Source organism: Monodelphis domestica, chromosome 2 (assembly GCF_027887165.1).
Source record: "Monodelphis domestica isolate mMonDom1 chromosome 2, mMonDom1.pri, whole genome shotgun sequence".
NCBI classification, from domain to species: domain Eukaryota; kingdom Metazoa; phylum Chordata; class Mammalia; order Didelphimorphia; family Didelphidae; genus Monodelphis; species Monodelphis domestica.
The window spans coordinates 80,340,499-80,357,960 of NC_077228.1; the positions used below are offsets into that span (position 1 = coordinate 80,340,499).

General features: G+C 40.6%; 1 protein-coding gene across 2 annotated transcripts in view; it reads right to left on the reverse strand.

Moving 5' to 3' along the window:
- The window catches only part of NMNAT2 (nicotinamide nucleotide adenylyltransferase 2), a 230,124-nt gene that overhangs the window by 31,906 nt on the left and 180,756 nt on the right, over window positions 1-17,462 (reverse strand). For both annotated transcript variants that reach the window (XM_016430000.2, XM_001366550.4), the window contains 4 exons: window positions 15,196-15,284; window positions 13,840-13,907; window positions 10,117-10,195; window positions 1,671-1,797 (listed from right to left, as the gene is read on the reverse strand). In XM_016430000.2, coding sequence (XP_016285486.1) covers window positions 1,671-1,797; window positions 10,117-10,195; window positions 13,840-13,907; window positions 15,196-15,284 — 363 coding nt within the window. The remainder of the gene's footprint in view (window positions 1-1,670; window positions 1,798-10,116; window positions 10,196-13,839; window positions 13,908-15,195; window positions 15,285-17,462) is intronic.

Sequence of the window (17,462 nt, forward strand, 5' to 3'; positions counted from 1 at the left end):
CTCTAGGTCTAAAGTTTCCTCAAAGAAATGAAGAGATTAGACAAGATACATTCTTCACACCTGTGAAGGTTCTAGGACTCTTTCATCAAGGGCAAACTGAATCAGTTATACTTTTTAATGACTATTTCTAAGCTAAGCTATTAATAATATGTTTCATTAGGTAATTTGTTGTCCTTCTGGCTTGGAATCTAGAAGCCTACTGTCTATTTCATGGAGTTACCCTGGAAAAGGAACCCTCCAAGTCCTGAGTGCTTTATGTTCTTGAGATAGTAGCAGATTCATCCTCTCCTTCTCCCTAACCAAGACTGAGATTTCTAGGACCCACTTTCTCAATAACACAGCTTTGGGGTTCAAGGATCAGGGAGAAGGCTTGAATTCTTCTATCTTCTACCCTATCACCTTAGTATTCATCCAATATTAGCTGATTGAAGATATGATCACCATGTCTTGGAGACTCTAGAGGAGGTTAAGTGGACGAATGCTTGCTTTCTTTGTGAATTGGTACACCCTGGACAAGACTTGGGAATTCCTCCCAGAAACTCAAGTGAGAATCCACATAATCCCAAACAAATACTCATGTACCCTCCTCTACACATGCCTTTCCCAACCACCTTTTGACTAAGACAGACTCTTCTAAAAAAATAATTTTTAAAACCCCTTATTACTTTGGGGTTTTGGTTTTGTATGAGTGTGCTCTTACAGCAATGACCAATATAGAAGTGTTTTTCGAATGATAATACATCTATGGCCCAGATCAAATTGATCCCTGTCTCCAAGTTGGGGAAAGGAAGGAGATGGTTTGGATCTTGTAATTTTGGAATATGTTGAAAATTGTTATTACATGTAATTGGAAAATAAAATGTCTGAATAAAAAAAGAGAAATAAGGATTTTGTTTATTTCCTAATATATGCTTGGGCATAACATTAGTTATATACATCACAATAATGTTGTGAGCAAAATATTTTTTTAAAATTGTCTCATATAAATGTAAGTTATTATTATTATTTCTTTAAAACTTACCTTCCATCTTGGAATCCATCTTGGTTCCAAGGCAGAAGAATGGTAAAGGCTAGGCAATGGGGGTTAAATAATTTGTCCAGTCACACAGCTAGGAAGTGACTGAGGTCACATTTGAACCCAGGACATTCATTCTTTAGGCATGGATCTCGATTCACTGAGCCACCCAGTTGCTCCTGAAAACATATTCTTAAATATGGACACATGAATGAATAAGAATTTGTGTTTTGGACAAAGGATTGAATTAAATGGCTTTTTAACTCTATTCTTTGAGTCTCCAATTCTGGGACTTGCTGGCATGGAAATATCTGGCAACAATGTGAAGCAAGGGGGACATAACTGAAGAGACCTAGAGAGATCCTTTCTTTTCTCCCTTCCTTTTCTTTTTCTTTCTTCTATTTTAAAGATATCTAATTTCATGGTATCTGAACACCAGAAGAGAGTCTAACCCAATATCTGACTTAAGGAAATACATGCAAATGATGATTTAAATGGTCCAACAGCAATGCTAATAGTTCTACAAAGATAAATCATTCCCTTTTCTATTTCTGGTACACACAAACTTTCTTTTCCTCCATTCTCTGCACCCTCCAAGTTTGGGATCATTTTCTTGGCATACGTTCAAGGCATCCTGCTCTGGGTCAGAACCTACCTGCAGTGGGCTTAGCGGGCACATTGTTGTTCTGATAAATGGGCTGGGGTGTCTCATGTTGTGGTTGTCCAATCACCGGGGTCATGGAAGGTGTGTTGACATTGGAAAGGATGCAGCCAGTCACTCGCTAGAGAAGAGGAGAAAACTCATAGTAAATAACTTTACTGAAGAATTATTTTAATGAATGAGAAAGAATAGTACAGTGGGAAGGAGAACACCAGATATAGATTTGGAGAACCAGGGTTCAAATTTCACTTAGATCACTCACTACTTATGCAATCTTAGGTAACTTATTTAATTTACTTTGGCTTTAGTTTCCTCATCTATAAAATCTGGAGGTTGCTTTGTGACTTTTAAGTTCTCTTTCAGCTTTAAATCTATGATTTTATAATCTATGAAGCAAAATTCTCATCTGTCCGCAAAAAAATACATTTGTTTTGTGAATCAGTTATGACCCTTCTGCCCACCCCCAAACCACATCCAAACTATTACTATTAATGTTTTATCTTTATATACTTATATATTAAGCCTTAAGTACCAGCTATTATGCTATAGGTTGGGGGGGGAAGCAAAAGCAAAACACCTCCTGCCTTCAAGGAGCTTACTTTCTAAATGGGAAACAACATTTATATAAATTGGGATGTTCAAGATACAAGCTAAGTAGATACCAGGTAACCTGGGAAGGGAAGGCATTAATAACTAACTGGGTGAATCAAGGAAGACCTCATGAAAAAGGTAGTATTCGACCTGAGTCTTGAAGGATGACCAAGAATTCTAAGAGGTGTAGGGGAGGAAGTCATTCCAAGCTTGGGGAAGAGACAGGACAAAGATTTGGAGATGCTTTCATGAGACAATTTATGAAGGACCATGAAGTTCTTTTTGGAGGATAACACCATTCCATGGGTGGTGGACAGATTATTATTATATCTTATCAGTGTGGTAACTAGCCTTTGAAGAGATGGAAAGATTTGGACAAGGTCACCCATATAATAAGTGACAAAGCTGTGGCTTGAACCCAGGACCTCTGATTAAAATATCTAATGTAGCCCCACAAGTCAGATAGGGTTTGGGTCTTGGTACAGAGGGTGGCAATAATTTGTCTAAGCATGCTTACTTGTGGATGTGGGCATAAATTCCAAATCTAAATAAAAATAGATTTTACATTATTGATTGTTTTAAATTATGGCATTTAGGTGGCATAGTGGTTAAAGTGCTGGATCTGGAGTCAGGAAAACCCAAGTTCAAACAGATATTTACTAGCTGTGAGACCTAGGGCAAGTTACTAACTGTTGTTTGCCTCAGTTTCCTCATCTGTAAAATTGGACAGGGTTGTTGAAAGGCTCAAATGGGATAATAATAGTAAAGAGCTTAGTACAATGCCAGGCACACTATAGATTCTAAAAGTAGGTCAGCTATAATAATGATCATTATTATTATCATTCTATAGTAATTATACATAATAGCAATTGCTATTATCTTGCTGCTTCTCAATTTACTTTAATAAATATCTATTAAGCACCAACTGTGGATATAAAGGCAAAAAATAGAGAGTCCTTGTCATCAAGGAATTTATATTTAATTGAAGGGATACAACATGAACACAGATAAATAAAATAGAAAGTAATTGGAGGAGGAATAGGGGCGAGCACTAGCATCTACGGATATGAGACAAGGCTTCATAAATTGATGGCACATGGGCTGAGAGCCTTGAAGGATCCTGGGAGGCAAATTTGAAGAGGAAGTGTGTTCCAGACATGGAGGGTGGATGATAGTAATGAGGTGGAAGTCAGAATGTTGAGTTCAAGGTCTGACTAGTGATCCAATTTGACTGAAACATAGTGAGTGTGACAAAGAGTAATGTGAAATAAGACTAGAAAGATAGGTTGGAGTTAAGACTGTAGATGACTGAAAAGGTTTCATGTTTTGCTTTATATTTATCCTAGAGACACTAGGGAGCCACTGGAGCTTATTAGCCAAGGCGGTGGCTTGTTGAGATGTGTCTTGGGGAGATTACTTTGGCATTAGTATGATAGAGGGGATATAGAGGGAATAAATTGGAGGCAGGTAAGTTCGTGAAGATGTTATTGCAATATTATACTATCCCTCATGTTATGGCTAGAGAGCTGGCCTCAGAGTTATAGGACAGAGAGGGACTAGCAATGTGATTTCTTGGGTACAGGGGGCCTCAAAGTTGGTTCAAATACCACCTCGAAAAAATAGTCTTTACAATCCTAGGCAAGTCAAAGTTCTTGGAAATTCTCTAACTGCACAGGAGGTGCTATATAGGTAGAGGGAGTTTTATCATCTGGGAGCTACCTATGCCCAAGAAATAACAGATCTAGTCTCTCCCTATCCTATTACCTATCTTGGTGAGAGGTTATGAAGATGTGAATTATGATGGTAGTTCAATGAGCAGAGAGATGAGGATTATGAGAGAAATGCTGTGCAGTAGAATGAACAAAATCTAACAACTGATTAGATAGGAAAGGCAGGGGACATGAAAACTTCAAAAGTGATAGTAATAATTAATAATAATAATAATAATAATAATAATAGATAAGGAAGAACTGAAGATTTTGGGAGTAAGATGATTATTTCCATTTTAGATATGCTGAATTTAAGTTGCCTTTGGGACTGAGCAAAATAAATGAAGAAGATAACAAGGGAAGTTATCAGTTGGGGGGGCATAAAATATCTGTGATAAGGTATACAAGATATATAGGGAACTACATAAATATATAGAGTCAATGGATAGGAATATAGGATATGAGCAAACAAATCTCAAAAGAATTGCAAAGTACTAACACCATATGTGATTGCTCTAAGTCACCAATGGAAAGAAACACAAGTCAAACCACTCTCAGGTTGGTAGCAAATTGACAAAGATGACAGAAGATGGGAATAGAGATGACACTGGTGCAGAGGTAGAGATTTTAAACAGGTTAATAAAGATGTGTGATTGGAATTCAGGAGAGAGATGAATGCTTGATAGATTTGGATGTCATCTGCATAGAGATGCTAATTGGACTCATGGGAACAGATGAGATCACCAATGAATAGAGTGTAGGAGAGAAGAGAAGCCAAGACAGGTCCTAGGGGACCACCCACAATTTGAGGAGTAGAGTGGGAGTTGTATGATTATTAAACAAAGGAGAACTGAGAATGAGGAGTAAGACAGGTAGATACATGCCCTTCTAGTAGATCAGACAACTGAGAGTTGATAACACTATCTTCTTTCTTTGCTGACCCAGAACAAATTATTATTTACCCTCTGAGTGCAAGAGTAACTATTGACAATATGGAAGCTGAGGGTTACTTTATTATCTTCATTCTCCTTCCTTGTAAGCCTTTGCCATGAGGCTGTTGGCATGATACATTAAAATCCTCTAGGGGAAAGCCAGATCCTTTTGGGATGAATGTCTGGTTTCTATTACCAGAAGATCCTAAGTAGCCCAGGGTCTGGGAGTGACCTTTAGGGGGCATACATATCCTCCATGTGCATCTCTGAAAGCAGGATAGCTATTGAATCCTTCCAGACAGATGGAAAAGTATGGATTTATCTAGTAATTTCTGAGTATTAGTTAACCTGGGTGCCTGCCATCTTTGGGTCAGGAGTATGACTCTACTCCAAACAGATTTTGGAAACATAGATTTCAAATTGGAAGGGAATTTATATAGAAACTGAGGACACAGAGGCCAAGAGAGGTAAAGCTCCAAGACCACAAAGATTGTACTTATGGGCTTGAAAGAGACGTTATGGTTCCAGATTTTCTTCAGGGAGAAAACAAGAAGGAAGAAACAGACTCTGAGAAGAAGAAAATATATAAAGGAACAGCATCTCAATCATGTTCCAATCCCCAGTTTACCACACCAGAGATTTCGGGGAATTTTTCCTTGGATTGAGATCTGGGACTCTCTCAATTGATTTGAAATATCTCATTCCCAGTGGAAGAGGGAGCTCATTCACTCTTGTATTGTCTGATATATTTACTCTGTTCCTATAGATTATCAGCTTGAATAATACTATTCACTACAGCTGGTCTTTGTGGAAGTGGCATTTGTTAGGAAGCAGTCAAGCTTTGGGTATATAACTTGGGTCACTTCCTCCTAGCTAAGGGATATCCATCAGGAGCACAGTTTGAACCTCAAAATTATTTTCCCCAGATTAACACCATCTAGGAGGCAGATAGATAGAATTCTAGTTTGATACTTTCTTTGAAGAGAACAGTGAGTCAGCCTCTGGCACTTGCCTTTCCCAATGTGAATCAGTCATCCATCAACACACATACACTCCCCCCAACAAGGTAATAATTTTCTAGGTGGAAGGAGGGAGCCTCAGGGACACACCACTTTTAATATTCTCCCTAATGACCTAGCACTATGGGGACTTCTCTGCAGAGATAACCTGACCCTGGAGACAGGTACCTATTTTTTTTTTAATAGTCTAGTACCTGGGAAGTTTGTCCTTTTCTCTAGCTCACTCCTTCCTGATGCAATATAAGTCCCTTCTGCCTAGTTCTTCCCAGGGAAGATCAATCAGGCACTGACTTCAACACTGGATGGAAAAAGAACGGAGCTCTCTATCCCAGCTCTCCCTGCCCTGATCTACCCTTACACATATTCAATTCCTCATCAGTCCTGCTGTTGGGAAGCTACAGAGCACACCTGCCCTGGGCTGCTCTCCAAAGGCAGGTGTGAACTATTGAGGCCAGTGGCTGTCAAGCTCTGAGGTGGGGTTCTAGTGCTGGAGCCAGGAAGCTATTAGCTGCTGAGGATGAGGACCTAAGAGGAGACAGCTCTGTGCTCTCCTTTCCCAGGGAGGGGGTGCTCTGTGACCTACATTCTCACTGCTGCAGCTGAGGCATTTGGACATTTCTTCAGGACTCCAGCACGAATTAATTCAGCTTGGACTGATCCACCTGAAATGGGGGTGCAAGGGAGTGGGGAAGAAATGGTGCTGGAGAACCCTGGAAGCAGTTGAGATTTCTGTCCATTAGGACATTAGGGAGGGCTATTCTATTTATGCTCAAAGGATCATCTGAGGTTTTGAACAACAGCTTAGATACTTTTATTTATTTTTAATGTATTTTTAAACCCATACCTTCTGCCTTAGAAACAAAACAGTGGAGTGGTAAGGGCTAGGCAATGGAGGTTAAGTGACTTGCCCAGGGTCACACAGCTGTGTCTGAGGCTAAATTTGAACCCAGGACCTCCTATTTCTAGACCTTGTTCTCAATCCACTGAGCCACTTAGCTGTTCCCACTTAGATACTTTAATAATGTATTGGTCTACAGCTGTATAAACATAATAAAAGTTCTGCAACTAGTCTATCTGAAGTGTGGGCAGGTCAGAATGGGAGTCCAACCTAAGGAGTCTGATTTCTTTTTACACCTTTGTAGATTAGCTCAGCACCTCCCAGTTTGGGGCTGGGCTGAGCTGGTTCTTGGAGGGAGTCAATGATGGAATCAGCAGGTAGTACTGGAATCTAGAAGATCTGAGTTCAGATTTAGTCTCTTACACTAGCTCTAGTGTGACTCTGGGCAAATCATTTAAACCTGTTTGCCTCAGTTTCCTCAACTGTAAAAATGGCCATAATAATACCTTCCCTCTAGGATAATTGTGAGGATCAAATAACATAATGTCTATAAAAGGACTTGGCATAGTGTCTGGCACACAGTAGGCACTATATAAATGTTTATTCCCTTCCTCCTCCTAACCATTACAGACTCCATGGTGTCTTCTAGCAAACCAGATTTCTGCTAGAACAGCTCCAGTTTTTACTGTTGTCATGGCCCCTTACTCCCTCCCTTCCTTCCTGAGCAAACCATATCCTTCCCTACCTTCATTCATCTTATTGAACCAAAAAGACACCAAGGGCTGCCATATTGCTTAGACAGTTGATGGCAAACTAGGTTCTTAACTTGGGGGCCTATGAACTTATTTTTTCTTTTTTAGTAGTTTGATAGTTGTATTTCAAAATAATTGATTTCCTTTGTAGTTCTATATATTTTAACTTACACATTTAAATAACAGCATTCTGAGAAGGGGTCCTTAGGCTTCACCAGACAGCCAAAAGCTTTGAGGACACAAAAAAGATTAAAACCCTGTGTTCCATAATTTGTAATCCGACCTCCTTGGCCCTCCACTGGTCATGGCCCTCTGCCAAAGAACTCTGAGCATACTCTGTTCCCCTAATGAAGTTAACAAATATTTCTGGATTGGTTGGTTTTCCTTCCCTTCTCCTTCACCTGGTCTTTGGATCTGGGATGTGGCTCCATTCCATGTAATTCCCAATAGATCATAGGAATACAGATTTCAAGGCCATTTAATGTTCTTTTTCCAGAAGAGGAAACTGAGGCCCAGGAGACAAAGGTAATAAAAGACAGAGACTGGAGCTGACCTCTGGTCCTCTGATTTCAAATGAAGTAGTCTTCTTTTGTCTTTTTGACCTGTGGCAAATTTAGAAACATGGAAGCATCCTGTGGAGTAAAAAAGACTGAATAGCCTGGCCATTGAGATGGAGAAGGGAGAATTTGGTCAGTAAGCTTAAGGTCATTGATTTCTTTATGACCTGTGATGACCAGCAGCCTAAATGAGAGGCTGGTGGAGAGGAGCTCTGTAGATGAAGGTCCCTTCCATCTTGGAGATTCTATTAGTCTATAATTTTGTGATTATAGTCATTGATAGCTCATTGCATTTGTGTGTATGTGAAGTGGTGGTGGTGGTGGTAGAACACAGCTCAAGGAAGGGATCTTCCCCAACACAGTATTTCACAGAATTGTAGAATTTTAAAATTGGAAGGGATCTCATTGGATCATGGATCATGGATTTAGAAAAAAAAAGGGGGGGGGATATTGGAGGACATCTAATCTAATCACCTTATTTCATAGATTCATAGAATTAAAGCAAGAAGGAATCTTGGAGGACATTTTACTCAATCTCCTCATTTTATGGATTCATAGATTATAAGGGATCTTGGAGGACATCTTACCTAATCCCCTCATTTTACAGATTCATAGATTTTTAGTAAGAAGGGATCTTGGAGGACATCTAAACCAATCCCTTCATTTTACAGATTCATAGATTTTTAGTAAGAAGGGATCTTGGAGGACATCTAAACCAATCCCTTCATTTTATGGATACATGGATTTAGAGCAAGAAGGGATCTTGGAGGACATCTTACCCAATCCCCTCATTTTACAGATTCATAGATTTTTAGTAAGAAGGGATCTTGGAGGACATCTAAACCAATGCCTTCAATTTTATGGATACATGGATTTAGAGTAAGAAGAGACTACCTCAGTTTACAGATGTGGCAAGTAAGGCCCAGAGATGCTAGATAATTATCTAAGGTCACATGGCAATAATAAGTGACAGAGGCAAGATCTGAACCCATATTTATTGTCTCCAGAGACTATATTCTTTCTGCCATAACACATTGCCTTTCAGATCTCTTCTAGTCTAATTAAAGAGCTTCACAAGGAAATGAGTCTTGAAGGATTCTAAGAAATAGAGGTCAGAAGAAGGCATTCCAGGTATGTTGTTCTTTGAAGTGGCAGCAAGTCAGAACGTTCAAGGAAGCTTCTGACTAAAGATTTGAGTATGACTGGAGGGACTGAGTAGTTTGGATGAACCAAGTCACATCTAATTGGGCAAGAGGCCCAAGACAGAAACATTACCTGAGCTTATCACATCTGATGCCTTTCAGAGAGGAAAGAAGATATACTGGATATATGTGAACCACTAAGATGGAGCAGTGTACAGGAATGGAACCACTGGTCTCTGTTTCCACTGAAGAAAATTACCATGGAATCATCCAACATTCTCAGACTTTCTGTGATCTGTGAACTATGACTCCAATTACATGAACTCTAACACCATTGTAGAGGATAGACAATACTGAGATAGAGGGAATCATGTAACCATGGAAAATATTCTAAATGAATAAAAAAAATTTTTTTTAAGTTCTGAGACACAGCTAGGCTCAAGCTGATTAGGTATCAAAAATAAATTCAGCACAAATATGGTGAGTCCCTCTCCACCCCTTACCCAAAAAAGACTGCCCCGCTGTCTAAGAAGAAGTCAACCAGTCCAGTTTGGAAAAGCAAAGCAAGTTAAAGTTCCTTTGCCTATCAATATTGGGATTGATTCATGAATGGCTGCTGCACTTCCACTCAGAGTGAGATAAGGAGAGACAATCTTGGAGAAAAAAAAGTACACACTCCACCTCAGATGCCTTCTACCCCTGTAATTTTGGGCAGGTCACTTAAGTTCCCCAGGTCTCAATAGCCTCAAAAGCAAAATGAGGAGAATAAGAATAGATGGCCTGTGAGGACCCTTCCTGCTCCAGATCGAGGATCCAACAACCTATGGTCTCCCCTTACCAGCTGAAACATTGTGGTACTGGGCCCTACTGTGGCCCCCAGTGTACACAGCCATGGCTCACCTTCATTAGGTCCCGGTGGTGTTCTAGAACGCTGCAGGTGGTCTGCCATGTATCCTGATAGCACTCCCAGGGGTCCACCCTGCAAGAAATCAGAAGATTTCCTTTCATTTCCACTTTTTCATCCTTATCTTGGTGCCTATTCTCAGCTCTTAAAGCCAGTGAATATCTCCATATTAACTTCCATATTGGCAATTGACTTAGAATCTGGGGTAGAAGAGGGGAAGAAGGGTGAGACTGATGGGTAGACAGCAGACAGAGAGGAGAAAGATGGAGAGAGAGAAGAGAAGAGAGGGAGGGGAGAAAGAGGGAGAAGATAGAAAAAGGGAGAGACAGAGACAGAGTGGGGGGCAGAGAGAGGGAGGAGGAGAGAGGGAAAAAGAAAGCCAGAGATCAAATAGCAAGCTTAAAAGGGGGGCTTATAAAGAGGAAAAATATACTGGGATGAAATTCCTGGGAGAGCTCCTGATATTTGCCATTCTATACTTTTTTAAGGACCCTGAATTTTTGATCTAGGATCTAGGTATGAACCATTGGGATTCAGCTCCTCCAGCCTGTCCCCCATTCTGTACCTTTCTAAAGTCCCTGGCTTCTTGCTCTAGGCATGAGCCTTTGGGGTTCAGCTTCTCCAGCCTGTCCCCCATTCTGTACCTTTCTAAAGTCCCTGGCTTCTTGCTCTAGGTTTGAGCCTTTAGGATTCAGCTCCTCCAGCCTGTCCCCCATTCTATACCTTTCTAAAGTCCCTGGCTTCTTGCTCCAGGTGTGAGCCTTTGGGGTTCAGCTTCTCCAGCCTGTCCCCCATTCTATACCTTTCTAAAGTCCCTGGCTTCTTGCTCTAGGCATGAGCCTTTGGGATTCAGCTTCTCCAGCCTGTCCCCCATTTTATACCTTTCTAAAGTCCCTGGCTTCTTGCTCCAGGTGTGAGCCTTTGGGGTTCAGCTCCTCCAGCCTGTCCCCCATTTTATACCTTTCTAAAGTCCCTGGCTTCTTGCTCCAGGTGTGAGCCTTTGGGGTTCAGCTCCTCCAGTCTGTCCCCCATTCTGTACTTTTCTAAAGTCCCTGGCTTCTTGCTCCAGGTATGAGCCTTTGGGGTTCAGCTTCTCCAGCCTGTCCCCCATTCTATACCTTTCTAAAGTCCCTGGCTTCTTGCTCTAGGCATGAGCCTTTGGGATTTAGCTTCTCCAGCCTGTCCCCCCTCCCCAGTCTGAGGTCCAGAGCTGTCTCCTCTGAGCTGAAGAGGATTGTGGGTGAACCATAGAGCTCCCCAGCATTTCCCCTTGCCCTGCTTGTCGACAGGTTGTGAAGTGAGCAGGGATCATCCTGGTGTTCTGGCCTGACACAGCACTCTGACTTAATTGCAAACTTAATGAGCTGCTAAATTGGGAAGCTTCTCAAACATTTTCTTAGTGGCAGAGGATTTTACCCCTCCCTACCTGAGGTTTCCAGAGATGTGATCTCACTAATTAAAAATGCTTTGGGAGGATGCATATACCAAAGGCCCCCCTCCTACACACACACACACACACACACACACACACACACACACACACACACACACACACACACACACACACCCTACCAACTCTTCCAGGCATATTCATAGAGATGTGGACATGTGCAGACATCAAAACCACAGGGAAGCGGGCTCCCCCACAGAGCCACCTCCAGACAGCCTTCCTGCTGGAGCCAGAGACTAGATCTCATTTCCTTGACACTGTGGAGCTCTGTGGCTCTGACCAAGCCTACTGACCCTGGTGCATCCACTAGAATCAGACAATTATTTAATAAACATGAGTCTAGTTTTCTTCCCAGTAACCCACAAGCCACGAATGTGCCTCTCCCAACTTTGTCTGGGGCAGAGTGCTAGGAAGTGGTACATCTGATTTCTCACTGTGGCTCACTTCTGGGTCTTCTGCATGATAGAGATGGAATCAAGACTTCTCTGAGCGCACATCCTCCTCTGCGTTCTGTCTATCTTAAATATGTCACCTGGATTTACAGGGTTCAATAAGATAGTCTGAAAGCACCCTGAACTTTTTGGATGAAAATGTGTGACATGAAGTTAGAGGATTCTTATGGAAGCTCAGCCCAGTCAGAGAGTAAGGAAAGCTTGTGTTCAAATTCTACTCCAGACAAAGAATAGCTCTGCAACTCTGGGTAAGTCACTTAACTTCTGGGTTACCTGTTCCCAAGTAATTTCTTTAAACCTTTACCTTCTGTCATAGAAACAGTATTGTGTATTGGTTGCAAGGCAGAAGATGGATAAGGACTTGGCAATGGGGGTTAAGTGACTTGCCCAGGGTCACGCATCTGGGAAGTATCTGAGGCCACTAAAGCAATTCTTTAACTTTCTAAATGACAGGAATTGTTGATCTGTTTCAGTGGAAGAAGTTTCCATCCTAGAATCCAGTTCTCTACACTTACTAGCTGTATGAGCCTGGGCACGTCATTTAACCCTGTTGGCCTCAGTTTCCTCATCTGTAAAATGATCTGGAGAAGGAAATGGCACACCATTCCAGTATCTCTACCAAGAAAACCTCATACGAGGCCATGAAGATTTATATGGATATAGTTAATCTACTAAACAACAACAACATGGATGAAATCATAGGGTCTAAACCCTAAGAAATAAAAGAAAAAGACAAAGCACTGATCTATATGTTCTTCCCAAAAATCACTGATATAATCATCTCCAGATATAGAAAGACAGACAGACAGATAGACAGACAGATAGAAAGATAGATAGAGAAAGATAAAGACAGACACAGAGAAAGATAGAGAAAGAAACAGAGAGATAGAGAGAGGCAGAGACAGAGAGACAGAGAGGGGGAGTAGATAGATACCATTACACACACATATATGTATAAGCATATACCTATCTGCCTTTTCGTTTCTCTCCTCCACTCTTGCTCCCAGTTGACTCCCTCTTCTTCCTACTTTCTTCTCATTGAGTTCAATTTCCTATCATCCTCCATCCTTTCCCAGAAACTTATAGGTACAACTTATTTTTACTTCCATCAGGAAAGGAAATGCAAGATAAATGGCACGCCATTATGAGATGGCCCTCTTTTCATGCAAATTATAACCATAGAAACTTTTTTGTGCACAATTAGCATAATTAGTGGAAGCTTTCTGTAATTATATACTGTGAGCTTCACAGATAATAATGTCTCTACTCTTAGGCCAAGATCTATGCATTGTGGTTGTCTGACAAAGGAGATGGGAGTGAGGTCAATGGCTATTCTCCTCAAACCTTGTACCTCCAGTCCAGAAAAACCAGTTTGGAATCCCTGAGGGTCCATCACCTTCAGAAGAATGCCATCCACTGAACCCTAAATGAGAGCCAAAGCTGGCCCAGGGAAGCCTCCTGAAGATCCCCTGTTTTTCCTGATCCAGAGCCCATGGGTAATCTTGACAGTTCAATAGAGGAGTTATCCTAGAGTCTTGGGATTGCGATTTGCAGGGAATACCTGGCAATCAGTGATTTTCAGGGATCTAGACCATGGGAAATTGGCATGCTACATGAGTATTGAGGAGACAGCCAAGGTTTGGACTGAATGAATTTGATTGTTACTCCTTTGAGGTCCCTAGATAACTTAGATAGAAGAGTTCAGGGTCTATTTGTCTCTGTCCATCTATCTTGCTTTCTCTCTTTTCCTTTCTGCCTCCCTTTGCTACCTGCCACCTTTTGTCTCTGCTGGAGGGCATCAGTCAGTTTCATCCTACCTGATCCAATCAGAAGATTGGACAGCCAGTTGGCACATGATCAAGCGATGTCGGCTGGACACCAGACCCTGGGGAAAATCAAAGCAATCATTAGAAAATTTCCTTATCAATCAATGAATCAAATGTTTCCCATGAACCACAGTGCTGTGGCCATAGTGCTACATACTAGTAATTCAAAGAAAAGGTAAAAGAACCCCTGCCCTCAAAAAGAGCTTACATTCTAATGGGAGAGCCAATGTTTTCTTAAATTGGTGCCTATAAGATACATATAGAGAAGGAGGGTAAACTGAGAGGAAGGCATTAGCATCTAGGAAAGACTTGAAAAAGGATAGTTGCAGAGAGAGGGGTATCTGAACCGAGTCTTGAAGGAAGCCATGGAGTTCTAAGAGATTGAGGTGGGGAAGAAGAACATTCTGGGCATAGGGGACATGACCTGTCCTTGTGCTATTTCCTCCAGAGCTCTCCTACTCTTCTTTTCCAAAATATAAGACCTCATGGATTATTATATTTGATCCCAAGTCATATCAATTAAAGGAATACTCCTCCTGGACTAAGGATTTTGCTGAGCTTCCACCATCTGCAATATCTGTCTTATTTGTTCATCCTCATTGGTCTTAGAATAGGAGTAGAGTAGGAAAGAAGCAAAGGAAATTCAGAAGAATACCTATCCCCTGGAAAAAATCCCAGAATCCCATCCATTAGTCAATATTTATTCAGCAAGTATACTCTGTACCCAACCAACAAACACTTCTTTGTCCTTCTGTTCAATCTGGGCTATTGTGTGTCTCTGCATCAGACAAATCAGATGATGACAATGGGATTGGAAGAGAAAAGGGACCCCGGGAGGAGGAGCATCATGGGAACTCAAAAAGATCTCAGTTTTCCTCCTTAGAAAAAAGAATCTGGAAGATTTCTGGGATACACAGCAGGGAGGAACTGAGATATCCCTCCTAAACTGGGTTTCCAGAAAACAGGAATCCAATCCACAGAGCTTTCTTGTCTGCAGAAAGGAAGTTAACCCCTGGAATACTGGCTCTTCCCCAAAACTGTTGCATTTGCCTCAGGTTTGGAAGCCACCCCAACTTCTGCTTACCAGGTGCACTGGGCTCTCTTCTAATTAGTACTGACTCAGCTTGGCACCGTGAAGCTGATGCCTCATCTCTAAGAGGAGTTGGCATCTGCTTTCTCCCAGCTGCTGGCCCCATTACCCTTTCAATCAGGTTCTATTGCACTTCAGAGATGAGGCCTGGGATGGGAGTTTCCACATTTTTACTCTTCACAAAATCTTAATTATTGTGCCAGCTTTTTCTTTCAGGGGCAGGGCAAGAAAACCAAGCCAAAAGAAAGAGTGCCTACCTGTTTTCCATAGGAGTCGTGGACAGGAGAAACAATTCCACCAATCACAATAAACCTTCCAGTCTTGTGCAAATAATCCCTGGCTCTTTCTAAAGAAGAGAAATGATGATTTCAATGAAAAGGAATATTTTTGGATCTTAAAGCATGAGATTCATTCATATTTTCCTCTTTTTAAATATAACATTCCAAATTACTTATTCAGTGCCATACCTATTGAACTACCAAAAAACTTTTTTACTGAATTAGAAAAAACCATAACAAAATTCATTTGGAAGAACAAAAGATCAAGGATATCCAGGGAAATCATGAGGAATAAAATGCGAAGCAAGGTGGCCTTGCAGTCCCAGATCTCAAACTATACTATAAAGAGTGGTCATCAAAACAATTTGGTACTGGCTAAGAGACAGAGAGGAGGACCAGTAGAATAGACATGGGGTAAGTGACCTCAGCAAGACAATCTATGATAAGTCCAAAGATCCTAGCTTTTGGGACCAAAATCCACTATTTGATAAAAAATGCTGGGAAAATTGGAAGACAATATGGAAGATATTAGGTTTGGATCAACACCTCACACCTTATACCAAGATAAACTCAGAATGGGTGAATGACCTGAACATAAAGAAGGAAACTATAAGCAAATTAGGTGAACATAGAATAGTATACATGTCAGACCTTTGGGAAAGACTTTAAAACCAAGCAAGAGCTAGAAAAAAATCATAAAATGTAAAATCAATCATTTTGATTACATCAAATTAAAAAGGTTTTGTAAAAACAAAACTAATGCATCCAAAATTAGAAGGGAAGCAACCAATTGGGAAACAATCCTCATAATAAAAACCTCTGACAAAGGTCTAATTACTCAAATTTATAAAGAGCTAAATCAATTGTACAAAAAATCAAGCCATTTCCCAATTGATAAATGGGTAAGGGACATGAATAGGTAATTTTCAGTTAAAGAAATCAAAAGTATTAATAAGCACATGAAAAAGTGTTCTAAATCTCTTATAATCAGAGAGATGCAAATCAAAACAACTCTGAGGTGTCACCTCACACCTAGCAAATTGGCTAAATGACAGCAAAGGAAAGTAATGAATACTGGAGGGGATGCGGCAAAGTAGGGAGATTAATTCATTGCTGGTGGAGTTGTGAATTAATCCAACCATTCTGGAGGGCAATTTGGAACTATGCCCAAAGGGAGATAAAAGACTGTCTGCCCTTTGATCCAGCCATAGCACTGCTGGGTTTGTACCCCAAAGAGATAATAAGGAAAAAGACTTGTACAAGAATATTCATAGCTGCACTCTTTGTGGTGGCCAAAAATTGGAAAATGAGGGGATGCCCTCCAATTGGGGAATGGCTGAACAAATTGTGGTATATGTTGGTGATGGAATACTATTGTGCTAAAAGGAATAATAAAGTGGAGGAATTCCATGGGAACTAGAATGATCTCCAGGAATTGATGCAGAGTGAAAGGAACAGAACCAGGAGAACATTGTACACAGAGATGAATACACTGTGGCACAATTGAATGTAATGGACTTCTCCATTAGTGGCAATGCAGTGATCCTGAACAAATCAGAGGGATCTATGAGAAAGAACACTATCCACATTCAGAGGAAAAACTGTGGGTATAGAAACACAGAAGAAAAACAACTGCTTCAATACATGGGTTGAAGGGATATGGTTGGGGATGTAGATTCTAAATGAACATCCTAATGCAAACACCAACAACATGGAAATAGGTTGTGATCAAGGACACATGTAATACCCAGTGGAATTGCATGTCAGGTGCGGGAAGGGTGGGGGGAGGGGAGGGAGGAAAATAATATAATTCTTGTAACCAAGGAATAATGTTCTAAATTGACTAAATAAATTAACTTAAATTTAAAAGATAAATAAATATAACATTCCCACATTTGGAATACAACTTTTATTATTCCATTGCTTAGCAAAATGCTTAGTATACAGTGAGTGTTTATGTTGATTTTTATTGATTATTAATGTTTCCAAAAGGTTAGGGATTGGGGTTTCTAGTCCTTCACACAAAGAGATTTAGAACCCAAAGTGATTAAATGAGTCATTAAGATATTCTATTACAGGTATATATCACAGTGGCTCAGAGGAAATTTAATATGTGTCTATTTAAGAATTGTTAGTCTGTATTTTAGGGAGTTATCTCCATTAGCACTTTACTTAAATTCCAATATAGATCAATGGTCAAAAAAAGTCTTCTGTAAGTACAAAAGAGATGTTGATTGCTCCCCCAT